Here is a 24755-nt window from a genome sequence, read left to right as displayed (position 1 = left end):
TGTTTTTTTTCCCTTTCGTTAGAGAGGGGAGAGAAAGGGGCCCCTTCTCCCAAAAGGTCTTGATGCCATGATCCACTTCTAGTCTTCAGTTAGCCCCCAGATCATGGTCAAATGCATGTTTAACATGCTCAGAGAGGTCTTTGGACTTGAACCAGGAACCTTCCCATGTGTGACTGCCTCACTGTGCATTAAGCTATACTTCTGCACAACTGTCTGGTCCCATGGATACTTTGTTTTACCCAAGATTCTTAACACATTATGTATATTTTATAGTTTTGATATTACTGTTATTTACATTATAATATTACTTGATTATGCTTGCCATACCATAATTGATTTGCTCAGGGAGAAATAAGAGATGATACAGTAACTATTTTTTTCAGGATGGTCAGAACTATCCTATTACCTTTTAGTCAGCTGTCCAAAAACCTGTTACTAGACTCTTCATCTATATTTCTACTACTGGAATGTTACGCTAAGCTTATTTAGTGAAGAGCAATGCCTAGGGAATCAGATGGACCTTCACATTTAATTCTCATGGTAACTTTAAGGTCCTATAATTATTCCCATTTTACTGATGAGGAAACTAAGACTAGAGAGGGAGATAATTTGCCCAAATACACTGATTTAGACATAGTCTCTACTCTATACTGTCTACTCCGTGATGACTATTGATTGTAACAGTAAAATCTCTGACATGCTTGAGGAAGACTTTTTAAGTAATCTCTTGATTTAGTCTGTTGTTCATATTGCTAAAGCAAATGGGCATAGTTATACAATTTAAAAAAAACTGGCGAAAGAATAGAGCGGATAAATAGCTGACAGCCATGTGTTTGGGGAAGGATATGCACTGACGGTAGTGACTCTGAATTGAAAGTGGCTGTTGAAATGTGTTGCTTGGAGGATTAAGAGATAAGTGTAGTTTTGAAGTACCGATGAGAATGTTCAGCATGTCCTTATCGCTGAACTTTTATGACTGTGAGTGTTAGTATGTAGAAGGAAAAAGGAGAAAAAATAAACTTCTCCTGCAGTTTGTTGTATTGAACATTTCTGAGGCAATCTTGTGACTGTGTTTACTATTTAAATGTCTATTTTCAAGTGATACTTTTATCTTCCTAACATCTCTCTCCCAAAAACGAATGGAAAAACAAAAAGTGAAACATTCTTTCATGGTAATCTTTGGATCCTGTTTTTGAATAGCATTTAAAATATTCAAGTAAAATAACTTCATTATTTCCCCTTTTTATTTTAATGTTTTACTTATATTAAATCTTACAGTTCACTTAATTGTGAAATTTGCAAGTATGAGAGGACTACTGTGAATACTTTTGTCCTAAGTGTATTATTCACAGAGGTATGCTCTAAAGGAAGTGCTTTTTAAGACAGTTATCAGTGTTTCATTTTTCTATTTTTTTAACCAGAAATTAATTTCTTTAATTAATTTTAAAGAAATTAAAATAATAATGGCTTATTTTTAAGTTTTGAATTTAAAATAATTTTCAATTTTTCTCTTTAGTACAGAGAGGATAGGTCAGATATAATTGATTCAATCTATAAATGATTCTCATTACAAATGTTTTTGTCTGGTCAGTAATGTAAATAGTTAATTATGAAGAGGCGCTATCTTCAAGTACCTGAAAATGAACATTATTTCTGCTGCTTTTACATCTTTTTTTCTTTTTTTTAAAATTTGCCAGAGGGTGTATATGCTGGAGAGAGAGAGGGCAAGAGAGCAAGAGAAGAGAAGAGGAAAAAAGAGGAGAGAGAAAGCACCTCTTAGTGGGGCATGATCATGCCAGTCCTTTCTCCTACCACTTCTTCATCCTGTCACGATCTAGGGCATGCACACACATGCACCTGGCCTATTTTTCAAGCTGTGGGGTTCTAGACTTGAACCACATAGATGCGGGGTCCAGTTCCCTTAACCACTAGCCATGGAGCCAGCCCTTTATTATATTGTCTTACTAACTTTTCCCTATCAAATGTGTCTCTTGGCCCCATTGAAATTATTCTTCAGTGAAAAGTCTTTTAGGAGTAATACTTCATCTATGTTTTTAAAACATGTTTCATCTGCTGTAAGAATTAATGTATGTTGGGGACCAGATGGTGATATGGTGGTAAAACATGATTCTCTTTGAGCAACCCATATGGGAAGGTTCCAGATTTGTGTCTGGAGAAATCCCTGAGTATACCAACCATATGCATGCCTGTGATCCAGGCTGGCTGAAGACCAGGAGTAGCTCACAGCAATGAGACACTGTTGGGACTGTTGTCTGTCTGTCTGTTTCTCACTTGAAGAAAAAAATAAACTTAAAAAATTAATAAATATTATATACAAGACAGTGTTAAGTATTTATGATATATATGTATGTATATGTGTATGTATGTGTGTATACTCATTTAGTTATTCATCAAATGTTCTTGAGAGCCTACCACATGCCAGATACTTTTTTAGGTCCTAAGGATGCAGTGGTGAACCAGTGAACTGGGTAAAAGTCAGACAGCTCTGGAACTTCATCATAGCTTTTACACTTATGCCTTACTTGTGCACTGTGGGAAGTTACACCTTTTAGGTTTCAGTTTCTACTCTGTCAAATGGGAATAATATTAGTACCTATTCCATTAGTTGTTGTGATGAGTAAAACACTTAGCAAAAAATCTGGAACATAGTAAATGCTCAGTAAGTATTTTTGTATTATGATTACTTTCATACTAATAGTTCTGTGCTGCATTCCGCAAGAAACAAAATGAGCAGAGAGGTACAGACAAGGAGGATGGCAGGATGGCTCCTCAGCATTGTGTCACACTTCATTACTTGGTCTCTAAAATAGTACTGTTTGTGCCCTAAATCCATCTTGAAAAAACTCTTACAGTCTGTAGTTATGGTTCTTTCTCTCCATTAACTTCATTCATGGACAGAATAAGCTGGGGAAAACAAATGTCAACTAGTTCCCTGCTTCTCCTTCCCTTCTGAACTTTGCTAACTTTCTCCACCTGTGCAATCCAAACAGCTCCTTTGGGCTGATTTTTATCTTACATGTGTGAATTTATTCACAAAATAGTTGCCTCAGTATAGCTAAGACTCAACCAGTCATCATTCTATTATAGTAAAAAATAAGTAAACAGAATAAAGTAACTGAGGAGTTTGGAATTCATCTCATAGGTTGTAAGAGTTAAGGAAATCTCAGTTGGTAGTTACATGGTCACAATGTAGTTTGGGAAAATTAATCCGTGTACAAGATTGAATGGAGAGCAGATAAGCAAATTGAGAGAATGCTACAGTAACTTTTATCTTCAAATAGCCTAGGCTCAAACTCAGCTGTCCAGGTAGAGACCAAAGATTAGAAATAGACTAAATGGCTTCCCTCTTAGAAGCATGTGGGACCTGAGACCTAGTAGGGGGTTGTCAGAGCTCGTCTCCCATCTGTATAGGGTCAGTCTTAGGGTGGAATGTTGAACCGAAACCTGCTGTCTTGAAATCCTCTCGCATTCTCCTGATGACTCACTCCTACCCCACCTCCTGCACATGGAGTTGAACTGTAAATGCACATGTAATGTCACTCTACTACTTTTCTCTGTATGTCTTACTCTTTGTTGCCTTTTGCCTTTACTTTATTATCTGTGGAAATCCTGTACAATCCTACCTACCCCGGATGTTTTCTGTCTTGCAAAGCTTTTTCTGTTTATTCCTGTAAGAAGTTATCTATTGTTTTCTGATGTGATAAACCATTTATTTGATTCATCATCTGTTTATTAAGGTTGCAGTTATTTTGTTCATCTTCAAAGGCAGCATCACCTATGTTTGAAACCATGCACCACCTCTGTGACTCCTTATAAATACCCAATAAATATTTGTCAAATAAATGCTTGGAAAAGTGTGCTCCTTCTCTACCTCCATGTTTTTAATGTTGCATTTGTTGTAGGATTCATTCTTTTCCTCAGATTTTGGAGGCATTTCTGGGGTTAATGGAGAGAGGTAGAAGGGAGGGTATCTGTAGCCCATGGAGATTTGATATTTTGTCTAGATTGTGAAGTCTTTTGCAGTACTTTGAAAGTCCAGTTGTTTACATAACCTCGGCACCAAAGAGAACCTTAACTCAAGTGGACCTTTTAGTTTAAAACACTTACAGATATAAAAGCAAGGATTGGGCTTTGTATGAGCATTTAGTGTCTTAATAAAGTCTTTCTTAATAGTTTATTCACTAGGTTATCTGTCTCTGACCAGGTATTTTTTTTCATTTTGTCATAGATGCAATGATGGAAGATAATGATACACATCAAATAGTAAAAAAGAGAATTTATTAACATAAGTAATGATTTCAATTTAGAGAAATTATAGAAATATCCTAAGAGTAGGCTCTTCGGTTTCCCGCTTTTTAAAAGTTAGTAAAAAGCTAAACGTTTGTATTTTCTTAATTGGATTGACTGGGCTAAAGACATATATTTCAATGTCGTATTATGCTTCTGTTACAGGATCCTCATGCCGAGGAATTTGAAGACAAAGAATGGACATTTGTCATAGAAAACGTAAGCTAATGACAGATTCCTTTATCTTTCACATTTTTTACCTTATGTATACATTATTATGGTACATCACTATTTTATAAGAGAGAAATGTTGCCTTATAAAAATTAAATAGTGATTTGTAACTCTTATAATTTTCAGAAATGAAATGGTAGCCAATATTAGAATTATTTGTAAGAAACGCTTTTGTTAAAACTATAAAATTTTTCTGGGACTGGCAGGTGGCGTGGTGGTTAAAGGTACTGGATTCCCGCACGGTTTCAGTCCCGGACCTGGCGGCTTGCTTTTTCCCTTGCCCTTTCTCTCTCTCTCTGTCTCTCTCTGGTCAAATTAAAAATAATAATAATAACAAATGGAATTAACTAAATGATTCTTAAAAAACAAAACAAAACACTAAAAGTTTTCAGCACCAAGGCCAGCAGGTGGCATGGTGGTTGAAAACACTGGATTCCTACATGGCTGACTGAGGGTTGACTCCTGGACCTTGTGGCTTGCTTCCTCGCTTTCCCTTTTTCTCTCTCTCTGATCAAAATTAAAAAATAATAATAACAAATGGAATTAAATAAATTAATTAATTAAAAAAAGTCTTCAGTACCAAATTATGTATATACTGTTTGTATTCTGTTTAGAGACTAAAGGCAAGGACATGCCTTATTCATCTTTTTATCTCTTTAACATCTAGCATGATGCGTTTCACCTAGCAGGTGCTCATTTGAAAATTTTATTAAATAATACCACAAATGACCTTTGAAATCTTTTTTTTTTTTTAAGAATTATTTTATTTAACTTATTTTAGTTTGAATAGAAGAGGGACAGAGTGAGAGAGAGAGGGAAAGTGAGAAAGCAAGCTGCCAGGTCCGGGACTTGTACTGTGGTCAACCATGTGAGAGTCCAGCACCCTTAGCCACCACCTGCTGGCCTTGACCTTTATTTGCATTGAAAGATTCCAGATTGGTACTTTGCTAAATTAATTTTCATATTGTAGAAACCCAGTTACTAACAGACATATAGTAGGTGTTCAATAAATGTTAATTGGGGATTAGAGAAGACAGATAAGAGTGTGACTCTGTAGATAGACTTGCTTTCAAGTTCTAGCTCTTCCCTTTATTACCTTTATAATCATGGGCACATTTCTCAACTTCTCAGCCTTAAAATTATAGAGGTGTTGTGAGGATTAAATAATTCTCAGTGAACATTAGCTTTCATCATTGTCATTGTCATCATGACTGTTGATTATCATGATCATCATTAAAGTTCTGAAACATATTTATAACATGCTTATAATGTAGCTTGCTTCATATTCTTTCTTTCTGTGCCTTTCTTTTGTATCTTAGTGGTAAAAGGAATCTTACACTTTTTATAGCATTTCTAGGCCATTTTTAGGTTTAAAGATCTGAGAAGTTTGGTAGTGAGAACAGTTCCAAACACAACAGGGGAGTTCGTTCTGATGTGTGAATATCTAGCCACTATCATTGTGTTAAAGGTTCACACATACTATTAACGATTTTGATTTTACTGTTGTGTTATATTTGAGCCTCAGTAGCAAGGAAAGTTTGAAACAAATAAATAGATTTGTTGGAATTGGTTATAGACTAGGGGCCAGCAGATGGCATGGTGGTTAAGGGTGCTGGACTCCCACATGGTCGACTGTGGTCCAAGGCCCAGACCTGGTGGCTTGCTTTCTCACTTTCCCTTTCTCTCTCTGTCTTTCTCTGGTCAAATGAAAAACAAAACAAAACAAAACAAAACAAAAAAACCCCACAGAATTAAAATAAATAAATAATTCTTAAAAAAAGAAATTGGCTACAGACTGAAAATTACCTTTGATTTTTATATCAAGAATTTCCCTCCTTGGGACCAGCAGATGGCATAATGGCTACATCACTGGGCTCCCATGTAGTCGACTGCGGTTAGAGTCCTGGACCTGGTGACTTAAACTCATGCCAGGTGCATGTGCATGTGTGTCCAAGATCCCGAGAGGAGAATGGAGAAGGGATTGCGGCATGGCCATCCCCCGTGGGGGGGGATTTCTCGCTTTCTGTTTCTCTGTTTCTCTCTGGCTCTCTCTGTCTTTCTGGCAAGCTCATGTGCCCTATAGCAAAAACCTCTCAAAAAAAAAAAAAAAAAAAAGAATTTCCCCCCAGGGATGGTCTTTCAGTTTTAAATATTCATGGCTCTGCTGTGTATCTGATGTCTCTCTGTTAATTTATTGTATTAAAGAATTAGATTAATTTGAGTTGTAATTAATGGCAAAAGTGTGTAAAAACAAACTTTATATTTGTTTAGAAAGGTGTTCTTATTACATGATTAATCTTAGAATATACACCAATCCAAATTTCCAAAACACAGTTCATAAACTAACCTAAAAGGTACAAATTTAAAAAAATAAGAAAAAAAAGCTTTGTGAGAACTTCAAAATGTTTATGGAAAATGTAATTGAAGTACAGATTTAGGGCCCCTTATGGAGTGGTAGATGAAGCAGATTGATTCCACTTGACAGACTGGGTGGTTCAAGTCCCAAGCCCATTGACTTGGGAAATATACTGGGTGTGTACGCATATATGCACATGGCCAAAATCCCAACAGGAGAATGGAGAAGGGATTGCAGCATGGCCATTCCCTTGGTGCTTTCTCACTTTCTCTCTCTCTGGCAAGTGCACACACCCTAGAGCAAATTTATAAATGAAAGAAAGAAAAAGTATGAGTTTATTTTGATGTGAAATGGTTGAAATCCATGTGTTTTTTTCCATGATATACATTTCCATGAACTTTTTGAAGACCCATCCCTTATATGTGATACATGTTTGATTTGATTGTAAAAGGAATTTAAGTCTATGGATTTGAGGAGAAATTTTTTTTGAATTCTATATTAATATTTCACTTCAAAGGTCAGTAAAGAAATATTAAAATTTAAAATAAAGTGGTAAAATTTAAATGGATCATGAAATAAAGGAGTGTATTTTCAATTACCCTGTTCATATTGGGGTTTATGTTTCTCAAGTAAAAGAGAATGATTATAGCCTTTTTTAATGTAAAATATATTTATTTAAGCTTAGCTTATTTGATTCATTTGCTATTTATTAGTCAAATGTTGAAATTATTAGGAATCTGACTATCAGATGAGGGAGTAGACAAAGGAAAATGGAAAATAAAATGTTAACGTTCCTTCTCTCCAAATGTTTATTAAAATATTAGATTCAAAAATACTCAATAAAAATAATATAGATGTCTTTTAATTATTACTGAGTTTACATTAGAAAATAAGATTTTGACTGAAATATTAATATAATATGTTTTGTCCTGCAATCAAATAATTTTGAAAACTCAACTCTGATATGATGAGAGAACACTGGATTTCTGGAGATTGTCAACCATATTATGCTTGTTTTTTTCTTTCCTTGTGATATCGGGCATGTGTGCTTGCTGGAGAGAGGAGGGGGAAAGTGAGAAATCACTCCCCGGGGGAATAGCCATGCCTCAGTCCCTTTTCCTTTATTCTCCTCTGGGATTTGGGGCATGCATGCAAATATGCCCAGCATGATTTTCTTTTCTTTTAAGAGGTTTTTGTCACAGGACACATGTGCTTGCTGGAGAGAGAGAGACAGAGACAGTGAGAAGGAAAGTGAGAAATCACCCCCTGGAGGGAGAGCTATGCTGCAGTCCTTCTCCACTCTCTTCCTGGGACCTTGGGCATGCAGGCACATGCACCCAGCATGATTTTCAAGCCACCGGGTCCAGCTCTTGAACTGCAGTCGGTCATGTGGGAGTCCAGCGGCATAACCACTACACCATTTCTCCACCTAGCATATTTTTCAAGCTGCCAGGCCTGGGACTTAAACATGATCAGCCATGTGGGATTCCACCTTAACCACCAGCATGCTGGCCCTCCATCATGCTTTTTAGCAGGTGAAAGATTTTTTACTGTCTTTACATATTCTTATTTGAAAGAAAAAATGCATTTTTTCCCTCTTATCTCAGAGTAAAATGAAACCATGAATTTTAGATTGGATTTGAACTTAGTATACATCCTGATTTTTTATCTTCAAAACTGGTAAACTTGAGTAAATTTTTCTCTAGGATTCAGTTTTTTCATATATAAAATTGAAGGTTTCCCACTAGATACCTTCAAGGGCTTTTTTAGGTCCATTTTTTAAAATAAAGATTTATTTTTTTAACTTTATATATTTATTTATTTATTTTAATTTGACGAGATAGGGATGGAGTGAGAGAAATAGAGAGAGAGGCGGAAAGTGAGAAAACAAGCCACCAGGTCTGGGACTCAAACCGTGGTCGGCCATGTGGGAGTCCTCTGCCCTTAACCACCATGCCACCTGCTGCCCCCCCCATAATTTGGTTTTAATCAATAGAAACATTTTTATAAACTATTTGAAAGTTATTATTTGTTGCCCAAATTTTTTATTTTTAAGTTCATGAAGAATAAAATATGTAAAGGAATTATTTAGAGCAATACTTTGGAATCAATAACTCCCTAATTTATGTCTTTGAAAAATCCATATCAGTATATATTCTTCTTTATACTTTTATGTCTGGAATGGATTATGAATATTGCTATACATTTCCTATTCAACAATTCTTTTTCCCTACCTAATTGTTTCTAGTATAGTTATTTCCTGTGCCAGTTTAGAGAAATAAAAAGGAAATTGAAAGGCAAAATTAACTAGCTTTTCATTTAAAGAGGAAGGTATTTTTAGCTTTTGTAGTAGAAACTTGGTCATGAGTATCAAAGAAAAGAATAACCATTTTTAAAGATCTTTTTATGATCAAAACCTAGGGGAATCTAGATACTGATGCGCTAATTCAAAGAAACGTAAAATTAATGAGTGTGGAAAGAGCAGATAATTCCTCAACAGCATATTAATATGATGACAACAATAACTACAGTGGTAATGTTTGCTAAGAAACTTTTGCTAGAATATTAGGGTTTTGCCATAGGGTATGCACTTGTTGGAGAGAGACAGAGAGAGGGAAAGTGAGAAATCACCATCTGGGGGGATAGCTGCTTCAATCCCTTCTCTGTTCTCCACTCGGGATTTTAGACATGCACACACATGTGCCCGGTATGATTTTCAGGGCACTGGGTCTGGAATTTGAACTGCAGTCAGCTGTGTGGGAGTCCAGTGCCTTAACCACCAGGCCATCTGCTGGCCCCTAATAATGTGCATATTTATTAGACACATTTCTTATGATTTTTGTTGGCTCATGTCTGTTTTTGCTGCAGATTTTAAGAGGCAGTTATGCAGTTGACTTATTTTTCTCAGCATAATGTATTTTTAAAATCTGCAAGAGGGTATATACACTCACTAGAGAGAGACAGAGAGAGAAAGCAAGTGAGAAAGCACCCCCGATGGAAGATGACCATACCATAATCCCTTCTACATCCTCCCCTGTGCAGTTTGGGTAAATGTGTCAATGTGTTTTTCAAGCTGCCAGGTCCAGGATGCAAACAGTGCAGTCAGCCATGTGAGATCCTGCTCCCTGTACCACTAGGCCATGGAAATGGTCCTATTTAACCATTAAAATAATAATAATAAAAAACATGGGACCATCCAGTCCCATGGTGTTTAAGGATCTCATGTGGCTTACCGTGCCTCTGGTGGCTTGAAAAATGTATCAGGTATAAGTGCTTGTGTGCCCCAAATCCCAACAAGGTGGAGAAATGGAGGGGAAGAGACAAGGTGGAGAAATGGAGGAAAAGGGGTTGAGGCACGATGATGCCTTGTCTCGGGAGTGCTTTTTTATTGCTCTCTTTATCTCTGGTGAAGCCATGGGCCCTCTGGCAGAAATAAAATAAAATGAAAGGTTAAAGATAAAAAGTAAATATTAGATGCATCGGTTCAGATTTACTTTGATCCTACAAAGTTACCAGACTTCAGAAGTATTATAAAGTTGCTATACACTTGTCCCTTGGAATCCATGTGAGATTGTCTCTAGAATTCTTATAGTTACCAAAATCTGAGGATTCTTAAGTCCTTTATATAAAGTGGCATAGCATTCCCATATATAACATATACACATCCTTCCACATATTTATTTTTTGAAAGTTATTTTAATTTATTTATTATTATTTTAAATTTAATGAGAGAGAGAGAGAGAGAGAAACATGGAAATGAGAGACCCTCTAGGTCCAGGACTCGAACTGCTATTGGCCATGTGAGAGTCTAGTGGCTACTTACAGTATTTAACACAGTGAAAGTGTTATGTAAATGATTATTATACTATATATTTTTAGGGAATAATGACAATGGAAAAAAATGTCTCTTGCTTGTTGAGTACAGATACAGCTATTCTATGTCTAACTTTTAAGTAGTTCAGCAACAGTGTAACATTTTAAATCTGGTTGGCAGAATCTGCAGATTCACAGAAAGCAGAATGTGGAGTACTGGCTTGTACTCTCAGAATACACGTGCTCTAGTGCATTTGAAGTATATTGACTTAGAAGAATACGCTAATTTACATACTCTAAATTGGGACAGCTACATAAATTATGATCTATCTAATGTAAAAGGATTTACATTTAAACCTAATATGAAACAATGTAAGTCCTGTATTCTAGTCTGAAAAATAGACTAGAGTTGGGCAGATCACCTCTTTCGTTTTCAGGAAGATATAATTTCTTTATGCCGGGACCACTTCCTGCAAAAATGGATTCGAGAATAGTTTTTGCTTTATCTGTTCAAGTGTGTTTGTACTTTTTTTTTTGGGGGGGGGTTTGCTATAGGGCATGTACACTTGCCAGAAAGACAGAGAGATAGAAAGCGAGAAATCACCCCCCAAGGCCACACCACAATCCCTTCTCCTCTCGGGATCTTGGGCACACACGCACATGTGCCCGGCGTGAGTTTAAGCCACCGGGTCCAGGACTCAAACTGTGGTCAACCACATGGGAGTCTAGCGACATAGCCATTACGCTAACTGCTGGTCCCAAGTGCTTTTTAACCTGTTCTGGAAAATCTAGGTCAGTTTTCTGAAATGCTGACAAGATCTCTGCTTGGATAAGTAAAATTTTTTTTTTGGGGGGGAGTTTGTTTTGTTTTGTTTTGTTTTAGCTATAGGATGGATGTGCTTGCCAGAAAGACAGAGAGAGAGAGAGAGAGACAGAGAGAGAGAAAAATTACCCACCAGGGCAGATGGTCACTCCGCAATCCCTTCTTCTCCATTCTCCTCTCAGGATCTTGGGTACGCACGCACACGTGGTGCCCGGTGTGAGTTTAAGCCACTGGGTCCAGCACTCGAACTGTGGTCGACTACATGAGAGCCTAGTAACATAGCCATTATGCCAACTGCTGGTCCCTGGATAAGTGAATTTAAAAGGGGAAAAGTTTTATTTATCCCAGTATCCACCACAGTATTTTTAAAGGCGTTTTAATGGCTTCTGTTTTTTTATTTTTTTAAGAATTATTATTTTATTTAACTTTATTTTCATTTTGATCAGAGAGGGACAGAGTGAGAGAGAGAGAGGGGAAATGAGACAGGAAGCTGCCAGGTCTAGGACACGAACTGCGGTTGACGATGTAGGAGTCCAGCGCCCTTAACCATACCACCTGCAGTCCCGTTTTTTTTTTTTTTTAAACATAGTACATTTTGGGTAGTAACTTCTCAAAATACATTTGTTGAAGGAGTGAGTGAATCATTATCTTTAAGCTCAGTAAACTATTAGAACTCCTGTAAGGATTGTTGTTATTATTATTTTTTTTTGAGAGGTTTTTGTTATAGGGTGGGTGCACTTGTCTGAAAGACAGAGAGAGACAAAGAGATAGGAAGTGAGAAATCACCCCCCAGGGGGGACAGCCAGGCTACAATCCCTTCTCCTCCAATCTCTTCTCTGGATCCTGAGCACTCACGCAACATGCCACCGGTGCGAGTTTAAGCCGCTGGATCCAGGACTGGAACTGCAGTCAACTACATGGGAGCCAGGTGACATAACCATTATGTTAACTGCTGATCCTGGGATTATTTTTTTAAGAAGGAAATTACATTAGCAGCCTCCATCAACTATATTGAAGAAAATTTAAAAAGTAGACCCTAGGGGCAGTTAGATAGTATGTGAAGTATCCATATGCTGTTATGAATGGAAGCTCTTTCAACTGCTACTTAACTCACATGGATTATCTCATATTTTCCATTCTGTCTATAAAATGTTCTGATTTTAAGCCTGTATGTGTCAGTATGGTTAGTAGGCTACTTGATGACACAAATCTGTATACTTCTACTCTCATAAGAGAATTATAATTGGTTTTGATCCCTTATAAGACCTCTTAGTGCTATTGACCTGTTAGTACAATAATATAATTCAACTGTATGTTTCATAAATAATTGAAATACTCAGTTTAAAAATTATTTCTCAGGGAACCAGCAGTTAGTGAAATGGCTATGTTACTGAACTCCTCTGTAGTTGACCATGGTTCGAGTCCCGGACCCGGTGGCTTAAACTCATGCTGTGCGTGTGTGCGTGCGTGCGTGCCCAAGATCCCGAGTGGAGAATGGAGAAGGGATTGCGGCGTGGCCATCACCCCCGGGGAGTGATTTCTCGCTTTGTGTCTCTCTGTCTGTCTCTTTCTAGTGAGTGCACGCGCCCTATAGCAAAAACCTCTCCAAAAAAAAAAAAAGAAAAAAGAAAAAATTATTTGTCATATTTTTCAATGTTTTAGAAATATTTCATAAAAGTGAGTTGTTAAACCTAGTGTGGATAATGTCACTGTAAAGTATAAAAATCTGGAAGGATTTTACATTCATATTGTATCTCTAAAGTATTAATTTCATTTAAAAGAATTTGAAATAGGATAAAAATACATCGTCAGTGTTGATTATATGAGAAAACCAATTGTCAACAAAGTTATTCTTAAGGAGGCCAGAAACTGATGCATGAAACACATAAATATGTATTGAAAAAAATTAAAATTTGGAGGTACCAATATTCATAATTCTCTCCTTCACTTGACCAGCTACCTAGGCCAATCAGATCATTAAAGAGAGATTCTACTGGGCCAGCAGGTGGCATGAAGGTTAAGGTGGTTGGATCCCACGTGCCCAACTGTATAGTTAGAATCCTGACCTGATGGCTTGAAAAACACACTGAGTGCTGTACATGTGTGCCCAAATCTCTAGAGCATGGAGGAGAAAGGATTGTGGTGTGGCCATCCTCCCTGGAGGGATGATTTCTCCCTTTCCCCCTTTATCTCTCTCTCTATCTCCAGCAAGTACAACACACTGTTATAACAAAAACTTAAAAAAAAAAAAAAAAAAAGAAAATGAAAAAGAAAAGGAATTCTACCATAAATATATATTAAACCCGTGAGTCTTCTAAGTCTGTCAATTTAACTATCTTTGGGATTAAAGAACTGTACTAAAATATTTTCTTTTAAACTGAAATTTAATATAATATAAAAAGACATATTTTTCAGGTAATAGCTTTATTTGGCATTATGTAATGTGTTTGTTTTATTTTGTTTTTATTTTGCTAAAGAGCATATGTGCTCACCAAAGGTGGGGTAATGAGAAAGTGCTCCCCCTGGGAGATGGTCATGTCACAATCCCTTCTCCGTTTTTCCTTCCTGAATTTTGGTTCCCATGCACATGTGTCTGGTGTGTTTTCCAAGCACCAGGTCCAGCCCTAGAGCCACACAGTCGGCTATGTAGGATTCAACGACCTTAACCACCACACCATTAGCTGGCCTCTGATGCAGTATTTTTAACTTTTGAAACAATTGAGCCAGTATTAATTAATGAATTTAACAGTAACTGTTCATTGAACATGTGTTGTGTTTTGGATGATGTTCTAGGCACTGTGGAAATAGAGTAATATCTAAAACATAAATCTCTTCTTCACATATTCTTGTGTGTTTTGGAGGTAGACTAATGTGTGAAATTTACAGTAAGTTAGTTTAAATAAAGATATATATTAAATGTATATTAAATAAGTGGTATCTATGGAGAAAAGTAGGGAAGAGGCATAAGGCTCCTCCTATTTTTATGATTATGTGGACATAATGAGCTTTATAATTTTCCTAGTATCTCCAAAAGTGAAGTGGGGTGTGCTTGTCAAATTAATTTAACATATATTTTAATAAGAAGGTTGATGAAGCAAAGATTGTAGGACCAAGAAAGTTGAAAAATAACCTTGGGACACTAAATAAACCTTTTCCTAGGTTATAGCTCCCCTCAGTGGTGAATTATGAAATTGACTGTTGTCTGCAGAAGCAGTTCTTTTTTTGCAGATGTTATTTCCAGCAATAACATGTTATAATATTGTACTCAAAGTTATATTTTAAATGTCCTTCTATATTTCATGGGGGAGAGTTAGTGAATTTCAAAGGACCGAAGTCTATTTTTCTCTTGTAAAATCTGGGTTTTGTTTGAAAGTCTCTTGGTACATTGTACTGATATGAAAAAGGAATGTTCTTTCTGAAATTTTAATATGTTTCTTTGCATTTTATGTTAAAAACCTGCAGTTAATAAAGAAGTTTAGAGACTTCCTTTATGATGTTTAGTAGTAGCATTCGTAAGAAGTGAGCTTTTATTAAATACTATAAAATATATCAATAAAACAGAGAAATCTCCAAAATGTATTACCCTAACAAATTAATTGGGCACTTACTATGAACCAGATACTATGTGGAATGCTTTATACACATTATCTTATTTGTTTATTGCAGTAACTCTGTGAGTTGAATATATAACCCTATTTTACAGAAAAAGAAAATGAGGCTTAGAAAGATTAAGTAACATGTTCAAGGTTGTCTAGCTAACACATCAACATTTTTTTCCAGTCTCATTTTTCACTAGGGATTTGCTCTTAATCCCTAGTGCATAAACTGCCTCTCTAAATGACAAAGAAAAAAAATAAGAAATTGTAGAGTTATAGAAAAAGTTTTAACTGGCCTTCTGTAAACCCCTGAGGAACATACATAGTAGATAAGCAATTAAGTGTTGATAATAAATCTTTATTATTTATGTTCAATCCAAAATTTACTTGAATTAATTAATTATTATTAGACTAATTAAAATGAAATTTCAGAATTTATCAGTCACCACAATTCTGAATTTTTTTCTCAATATCACCTTTCTGCCTCTTTGAGTAAATCAAGATAGCGTTTTCTTTATTTTATTGGTTCTTTTGTTTCTGGTCATGGAAATTTCCTGGTTTTGTCTGAACTTTCTCCTTTGGACCAGAAAGCTTCTTATACTAGTAAGTTGAAACTTTAGAAGTATTTCTGTCTCTTGCTAGCTATGTGACCTTAGACAAATGTTTAATCTTTTATATCTTCTGTGTACAGGTATAAATGATGTTATTAATAGCTACTCTATGGGCTATTGAAGATTAGAAGTAATGTATGTAAAGCATGTAGCTTGGTAGGGAGTAGCTATTTTTATAACATTCCTTTTTAGAAGGTATAGAAAGATAGAAAGAAAAGGAACCTAGATCTCCGAATTTATTCTTGAAGGATTTTAGCTTTTCTACTCCTATATACCACTTACGTCTTTGTATTTCACTTAGATAAAATATTTTTATCTTGCAAAATTTTTTGTGTTTTGATTAGGACATCTTTCCCTTATAAATTTAATCCAAGATTAAAAGTCATTTTTAAATGAAAATAAACAAATGCTGGTAACTTGTTAATATCTATCTCTGGGGCTATGTTGGTGTATATTCACAATAGATATACCCATATACTTCAAAAAATATAAACAAATTTTAAGTGATTCTTTATTTTGAAATATTTACAATCCATTTACCTATGTTTAGTGCAAGTGATTAAGAATGGATACTGCAAAGCAATGTTTCTTTTTTTCTTTTTTTAATGTGCCATAATAGTGTCTGTTCACCCAGGCAGTTAACATTGGGCATGTGTGTGTGTGTGTTTGTATGTATGTGTACATGCGAGTGTAATGTGAAACTTCAAATTATATTTAGAAAACATAATGTTTTTTTCCTTTCTGGTGTTTCAACTTACCCAAATAAATCTAGACCCATTATATTTGTAAATGATATCTCTAGCTGTAGTTTTAAAAACCTAAAAAGTTGGGGACTAGCCAGAAGCCTAGTGGTTAGGGAACTAGATCCCACCTGGTTGAGATCGACTTAATCCCAGCCTGGAAACTCAAAAAACATGCCGGATGGATGCGTGTATGTGCACCCCAAATCTCAATAGGGTGAAGAAATGGAGAAGGAATTGCAGAGTGACTGTTCCATTGTGCTGTGCTTTCTCTGTCTCCTTCTCTGTGCTTCTCTGGCAAGCACATGTGCCCTCGCAATTAGAAAAAAATTTATTCATGGATTTTTGTTCTCCAGATTTTTTTTCTGTGAAATTGGGATCATCTTATAGCTACAGTATTATATTGTTATAATAAGTAGTGATTTTTTTTCTTTTATAATGTTCTGTGAAATAATAGTGTAGCATCTTTAAACTAATGGAGACTTATATTTGTTGACATAAGTTAGCTTGTCTTCAAGAAATAAACTAGTGAGGTATTGGATAAGTAAAGAAAGAACTGCAAGAGAAAAGATATCCATTGGGTACTAAAACACAGTAAAGGAGGACAGAGTCAGGGAAGGCTTCCTGGAGGAAGTAGTCTCAGAATTTAAATTTCAAGAAAAAAAATTAAGTTAGGTAAAAAAGACATCCAACCCAAGGAAATAAATATCAGGAAAGAAGAAGAGACACTGGTGAGTTTAGAGAAAAGAAGAGGAATTAGAAAAGAACCCCTTTGCTCCCCAAGTGAGCTCACCCATTAAAAATCAATAGACATCTACTTTTTTTTATTAGCTTTTAACCAAATGATTTCAGTAATACGCATGTGGTTAACTTGAGGTTCTGTGTCCTCAGGGGACATCAGTGGGTTATCATAATGTCTCCTCCCATTTCCAGTTGTGACCAGTGACAGGCAGTTCGAATCCTTGGTACCTTTTTCATGCTATTTATTGATGTTACCTCCAGAAGCCTTTGAAAGGGATGAGATATTAATTATATTTATCCCAAGGCAGTATTATAAATCTTCCAATTTTATTTCTTTTGTTGGGTTATGTTGAACAGGATCGTGTGTCCCACCAAACACACCTGACAAAGTAATACCAAAAATAGAGATGATGTAATAGCCCAAATAACACAATGTAAACAGTATAAAATCACAGACTTCTGACTATATTAAAGTTTAAACCTGCCTCCAGATCTCTTGATTGATCTTATAAAGTTATATTCTGATAAATGATCTTTTCTTTCAGAGAAAAAAAGACTGGGTCATTGGAAACGTCATGAGGCATTTTTGCATAGAAAAATACATCATAACTTTTCTGACGACCCCATATTATTCAAACGCTTCTTCTCTCTAATTATTATTCTCCTGTGTCATCTCAGCCAAAGGGTTCACTCTGATGTCTGGGTAAAGACCAGCTATCTTGATCAGGAATTGTAACTTGCACTTTCTTCCATTAAAGCTGGTGTAGCTTCTTCCGTAACTCCAAACTGAAATGAATGATCTTTTTAAACCCAAGCCTTTTATAAGCACCAGTTTACCAAAGGTCCAAAGCATATGTAATATATATATATATATATATATATACACACACACACCACTGACCATTTCACAGAAATGAGAAGTGTCCCTCCCCCATTTTGTAATCAATACAATTTATAATCTAAGGACCAATCAGAGATGGCTCAGCCTTTTTAGAGTAGGGCATCATTTTTCCCAGGAGTCCTATTTATAGCCTTCCCAACAATGTTCCAACCGCTATGGAAATGTATCCCAGTTAACTTTCTTGAACCTAATCAGTCAGATTTCTATTAGGCAGCATGCTCCACTTTTTCTATTAATCCATGATCAAAGAGTGATTTTGTCAATATCATGTGACTGCATTTGTTAGTATTATGTACTATATATATGCTAATTTTTTTCTGTATTTTATTCAACTTTGTGTTTAGGAAGCCTGTTGTTTCCCCACCCTATTCACTGAAGTTGATCAAGAAAGGAAGTGAATTTTCTTGCTCTTGCTGAATGGCAAGAAAATGTACTTACTAGCCTTGCTGGTTACTTGCTGAAAGAATAGAGAATTGAATTATACTATACAGCACTGACCAGAATACATTTAAAGAAGACTGAGAACTGGCTCCATAGTAAAATGGTTAAATGCATTGCATTGGGAACCAGGTCTCAAATGGCTGACCATGGTTTGATTCCTGGTCCCAGTGGCTATGGACATGCCAGGCTCATGTGCATGTGCGCTCAGAATCGTGATGGAAGAAATGGAGGAAAAAGGATTGTAATGTGATTCACACCCTGTTGGGTGGTTCTTTCTCTCTCACTCTCTCTTGTGAGCACATGCACCCTCTGGCAATAAAAAAATACATAAGTAAAAATCAAATGATAAATTAAAGATCTCAGAATTGTTAGATCTCTTTTAGGTCATTCTTTTGGTATAAACTTCTCAACCACGTTTTCTTGCAGCCCCCAGAGTCTCACACCCTTTTGGATTTCTAAATATTTCAGAAATTGGAAAGCATGATATATGGAGGACCATACAAATTTAGTAGTTTTGATAAATCAAAATCCAATTTTTTAAAAAAAATTAAACTTATTTTTTTGTTGACATTATTTTTCAAACACACACCAGATAGGATGGCTAATGTAAACCTCTGTGTACTCATCTCCCAGCTTAACAGTTTTCAGTATTTTTGCCAAACTATTTCATTAGTCCCCCACTTTTTTTTTTTTTTTTGGTTTATTGTATTATTTCTCTGATAAATAATGAAGGCCACTTGAGCACTATTAGCTAAGAGCATGATAGGAGATACTGTCACATCAGAAAAGGGGGAGTCTGCCTACAAATTATTTTATTTTTTGTGGTAAATTTGACTTCCTTTGAGGAATCTATCTCAGGATCTCTCTGACTGTTAGGCCAAAGGTTCACATTACCTGTGTTGATTCTTGAAAAGTGATCTGTTCTCATTTCTATATAAAAAAACTTGACTATATTAGCAACAACAGAGCTTCCCCCTCCAACCTCCTCAGAAATGAACTCCTGCTTTTAGAATAGGAAGCTCATAGTTCAGACAGGCTTTCCTGGTCTTTTAATTATCTTGTCAACTTTCTTTTTTTTTGAGAGGTTTTTGCTATAGGGCGCTTGCACTTGCCTGAAAGACAGAGAGAGAGACAGACAGAAAGCGACAAATCACCCTCCGGAGGGATGGCCACTCCACAATCCCTTCTCCTCCATTCTCCTCTCGGGATCTTGGGCACGCATGCAGACATGCCCAATGTGAGTTTAAACCACCAGGTCCAGGGCTCGAACTGCAGTCAACTATATGGGAGTTCAGTGACATAGCCATTGAGCTAACTGCTGGTACCTCTTGTCAACTTTCTTTCTTTTTTTTTGAGAGGTTTTCGCTACAGGGCACGTGTGCTCGCCAGACAGAGAGAGACATAGAGACAGAAAGCGAGAAATCACCCCCAGAGGGGATGGTCACACTGCAATCCCTTCTCCTCCATTCTCCTCTTGGGATCTTGGGCACGCACGCACACGCGCACGGCGTGAGTTTTAAGCCACCGGGTCCGGGACACGAACCGTGGTCGACTACGTGGGAGTGCAGCGTGTACCTGGATCCTGGTAGGCTTGAGGACTGGAGGAAGGGGGTTGTGGTGTAAACAAACTCTATAGTAAGAACACTCTTTTTCCTCTCTTCTCTCTCTTTCTCTCTCTATTTTGTGCACATGCTCTATCATGAAAAAAAAAGTAACTGATTTTTCTAGGGTTGTAGTAACCTACAGACATTTTGTTGATTTTAGTAATTAAAAAAAGTTCACTATATAGTTTCTGTGAATCTACAAATTTTACACCATGATGAGTAATGGTGTAAAAGGAAAGAACTATGTATGTTGTTAGTTTGAAGTTAGTGCTTGCTGTCTGTAAAATTATCTGTTATTTTTTTTAATTGCCAGAGGGCATATTATGCATGCGTGCGCGATAGAGAGAGAGGGAGAGAGAGAGAGAGACACCCTCTGGTGGGACATTGTTATGCTGCAGTCCATTTTTATCTATTTCTCTATCACGTCAGGATTTTGGGCATGTGTGCACATTGTTGAGTGTGCTTCTCAAGCCACAGAGTCTTTCGACGTTGGATCTAAACTGTAAGAGCTGGGATCTGAACTGTGGCCAGCCATGTGGTTAACAGTAACTTGAGTTCCAACGTGGATATACCGAATTGTAATTGTGATGCAGAAGATGTTTTTGACAACATTGGGATCACTGAGTTGAAAAATGGGGGGGGATAGATGAGTATATAAAGCAGTTCTTTATACATTTTGAAACATATTCCATAGTAAAAATAACTTTATGCCTTCATTCTTGGTTGTATTAAGAAGATGGTGTACCATACTGGAATTTATTACTGATTACTTTTATTTTGAATTTTAGTGAGACCAGTGTGATGTGTTAACTTTAAGATCTTGCTATACCTGCCTACTAAAATGGAACTATATCAAGTAATCAGTTGATAAACTCATAAATTATAGATAATATTTGATAAGTTTTGTTAGAGAATACAAAGTATTGAGCCAGCCCTGTAGTGCAGTGGTTAAGCACTGTGCAGAGAAAGCTGGATTACACATGGCTGACCAAAGCTCAAGTCCTGGCCCTGGTGGCTTTCACGCCAGGGGAAGGGAGTGAGGGGGGGTGTGTGTGTGTGTATGTGCTCAGGATCCTGATGGTGCTGAAAACTGGAGGAAAAGGATTGTGGCATGACCGCGTCTCACTGGGGGGTGTTTTCTTCTCTCTAGCTCTGTTTCTCTCATGTATGTGCCTTGTGGCATTAGAAAACAAAACAAAACAAAAAAACAAAACAAACTCAAAAAACATAAAAGAATATAAAGTGTTTTCAAATAAATACCACATTTAATCTTTATGAAATCTCTCTAAAGTGGACATTATTATAATTTTTTTGACTTGGTGAAGTTAAGAGACCAGCTCAGGAACACACAGAAAGCATCTTAGCCTGATTTCAAACCCAAGTTTTCAAACTCTGAAGCCCGTGGATTTAGCCTTTTATTCAGTCACTCACCCACTCATTTAATCACCATCACCCACACTTACTGTCCTGTTTTGGGACTTTGCACTATGCTAACTACCATGGGCTACAAGAGATCATCTCTACTCAAATATTAACATCTGGTTTAAGAGATACACATATGAAACAAAGATAGGTGACATGTATTATGCTGAATGTAAAATAATTGCTGAAAATTGTGAAATAGAAATGAGAGGTAACGGGCCAGCATGTGGCATGGTGGTTAAGGCATTGCACTCCCACATGACCAACTGTGGTTTGAGTAACGAACCTGGCAGTTGTGTTCTCATTCTTCCTTTCTCTCTCTCTCTGGTTAAATTGAAGAATAACAATTTAAATTTAAATAAGTAAATCTTTTAAAAAAAGAAATTAGAGGTACTGTTAATATGGAGTTATTATGGACTGAAATGATCAAGAATGTTTTAGGCAAAGCTTTTCAAACACAGCTATGTGTATCCCTAAAGGTATGTGGCAATTTCTTTCTTTATTGTAAATTTTCTTCTCTGATATGTAATTGAGGTGTTTTTATAATAACATGGAATCATTTCACAGTAAGGCATAAAAAAATTCTAAGAATATTTTTATTTTATTTTTTTTGAGAGGTTTTCGCTATAGCGTGCATGCACACGCCAGACAGACAGAGAGGGACATAAAGACAGAAAGCGAGAAATCACCCCCCAGGGGGAATGGTCATGCTGCAATCACTTCTCCTCCATTCTCCTCTCGGGACCTTGGGCACGCACGCACACGTACCCGGCGTGAGTTTTAAGCCACCAGGTCCGGGACGCGAACCACGGTCGACTACGTGGGAGTCCAGCGACATAGCCATTACGCTAACTGCTGGTTCCCCCAAAATTCTAAGAATATTGAAGATGAAATATGATTTCAAGGAAATGTCATGTTTTGATTGAACTCTTTTTTGATATACTTCCAGATCCTTGGAAATAATGTCTTCTACTCCTTTACTGTTACAAATATTGAAAAGAAAACTTAGAGAAGCTCTTGTTAGTGGGAAAAGCAGGGCTTTGACTCAAACCTGGGTTGGAATCACACTTACTAGTAGTATACATTTGTGCTTTATACTTACTGATTTTCCTAGAACCTTTGTTTCTCTATAATACAGGGATACCTTGCAAAATGAAGCCAGGATTAGAAATGTTAAGGAAATAAAAGATATTGAACATAGTACTTGATATATAGTAAGAACTTAATACATGCTAATAATAAATGGCAGAGAGACTTTATAAGTGAGAGAAAAATAATAAATATGGAAGGAGAACTTGAGGGCATAGGAAAGTATGTAATCAATTGATTAGGCTTAAAAAAAAAAAAGGGACCCTGGGCCAGCAGGTGGTGTGGTTAAGGTGCTGGACTTCCACATGGCTGACTGTGGTTTGAGCTCTAGACATGGCAGCTTGAAAATCATGCTGGGCACGTGTGCCTGTGTGTCCAAAATCCTAAGATGAAATTAGAGGAGAAGTGATTGCAACATGGTCAACCCTTGGGAGAGAATTTCTCACTTTCCTTCTCTCTGTGTCTCTCTGATGTGCATATGTGTCCTATAGCAAAAACCTAAAAAAAAAAAAAAAGAGGGGGGACAGAGCATGGAAACCACTGGATGACAAGATTTGGAATTGAATACCTTTGGCCAAAGAACAGGTTTTTATGAGCACAAGATTCAGAAAGGTGTATGTTGGAGTATGGAGTCATTTTCCTCAACCATTCAGATCTGTGAATCATCCTTCTCTCAGTAGGGGGTGTACTGATAGGCTTGGTGACATACCAAGCATAAGCTCATAACCTTGGATCTTGGAATAATTAAGGGTTCATGTACGGATGGACTTCAGAGGATTGAAATCTCTTTTGAGTATATGTCAAAGTTTGTGTATGAAGATACTGTTTTTGTTTTTTTTTTTAATTAAAATCAGATTCACAATGGAATCATTGCCTAAAATGTTTTAAGGACCAGTGGGTATTTTTACAATTTTTGAAAGTAGGTAAGTGTCATGATGTGAACAGGAAGACTACTTATATAGATAACCTATTTTGTTACCTTGTACCTTTAGGTAGTAGTGTTCTATCTTTTTTTTAAGTTTATTTTTATTCACAATCATACATGCACAAGACAAAGAAAGGGGGAGAGAGAGAGAGCGAAAGGTACATCCTCAGTAGAGTCTTGTCACACCACAGACCCCTTTCCCCAGCCTTCTAGTTACTCAGGATCAGGGCCACGCACATGCTCATTATATTTTCAAGCTAACCGGGGTTCCCAGCTGTGGTCTGCCTCAGGGCTTGTGGCAGTGCAGTTTGGTTTGCTACCCACTGCACCACCAGGCTGGGCCAGTAATATCCTTTTTATCCTGTTTTTTAAAATCAGCTAAGCTTTCTGTAGACAACAAAGGCAATGAATGTACTGGTATATACCTGAAGTAATATTTTTGAGCAATATTTAAAACCTTAAATTTGTTAGAGGTTTAAATTAATGTATATATTTTTGGCAGTGCAGTTTGGTTTGCTACCCACTGCACCACCAGGCTGGGCCAGTAATATCCTTTTTATCCTGTTTTTTAAAATCAGCTAAGCTTTCTGTAGACAACAAAGGCAATGAATGTACTGGTATATACCTGAAGTAATATTTTTGAGCAATATTTAAAACCTTAAATTTGTTAGAGGTTTAAATTAATGTATATATTTTATTTTATTTTTAATTTTTATTTACATTTTTAAAAAATACATTCAATTACATTATTTAGCTTACAAGGTGATCATTTCAATATATGAACATTTCTCCCTGGTCTAGTTGATCAAAATATAGCAACACTACCTCCCTGTTTCAACAATGCTGTCTTCGTATACCTCCTCCAAATGTTCTTCCCCCGGCCCCACTCCTCCACACACCCCACATCTGGCATTCACATCCACCTCTTCTGTTTGTACATCCTTTAGCCTGTCAGTTTCAGTTATAGAGTGTGGACATTTGGTATGTATTAAGTGGGGACATACAGTGTCTCTCCTTCATAGCCTGGCCTGCTTCACTCAGCAGTAAATCTTCCATATTCTTCCACTTTCTGTCAAAAGTCAGGGTTTTGTTGTTCTTAATGGCTGAATAGTATTCCATAGAGTATATGTGCCACAGTTTTTCAATCCATTCAT

General features: G+C 36.6%; 1 protein-coding gene across 9 annotated transcripts in view; it reads left to right on the top strand.

Annotated features, from left to right (window-relative positions):
- Window positions 1–24755, top strand: part of EHBP1 (EH domain binding protein 1) — a 587840-nt gene that overhangs the window by 258045 nt on the left and 305040 nt on the right. For all 9 annotated transcript variants that reach the window (XM_027773334.1, XM_027773333.1, XM_006152207.3 and 6 more), the window contains one exon: window positions 4474–4527. In XM_027773334.1, coding sequence (XP_027629135.1) covers window positions 4474–4527 — 54 coding nt within the window. The remainder of the gene's footprint in view (window positions 1–4473; window positions 4528–24755) is intronic.

This window comes from Tupaia chinensis, unplaced genomic scaffold, assembly GCF_000334495.1.
Source record: "Tupaia chinensis unplaced genomic scaffold, TupChi_1.0 Scaffold000341_1, whole genome shotgun sequence".
Taxonomy (NCBI): Eukaryota; Metazoa; Chordata; class Mammalia; order Scandentia; family Tupaiidae; genus Tupaia; species Tupaia belangeri.
This window is presented reverse-complemented; position numbering and strand designations above follow the sequence as displayed.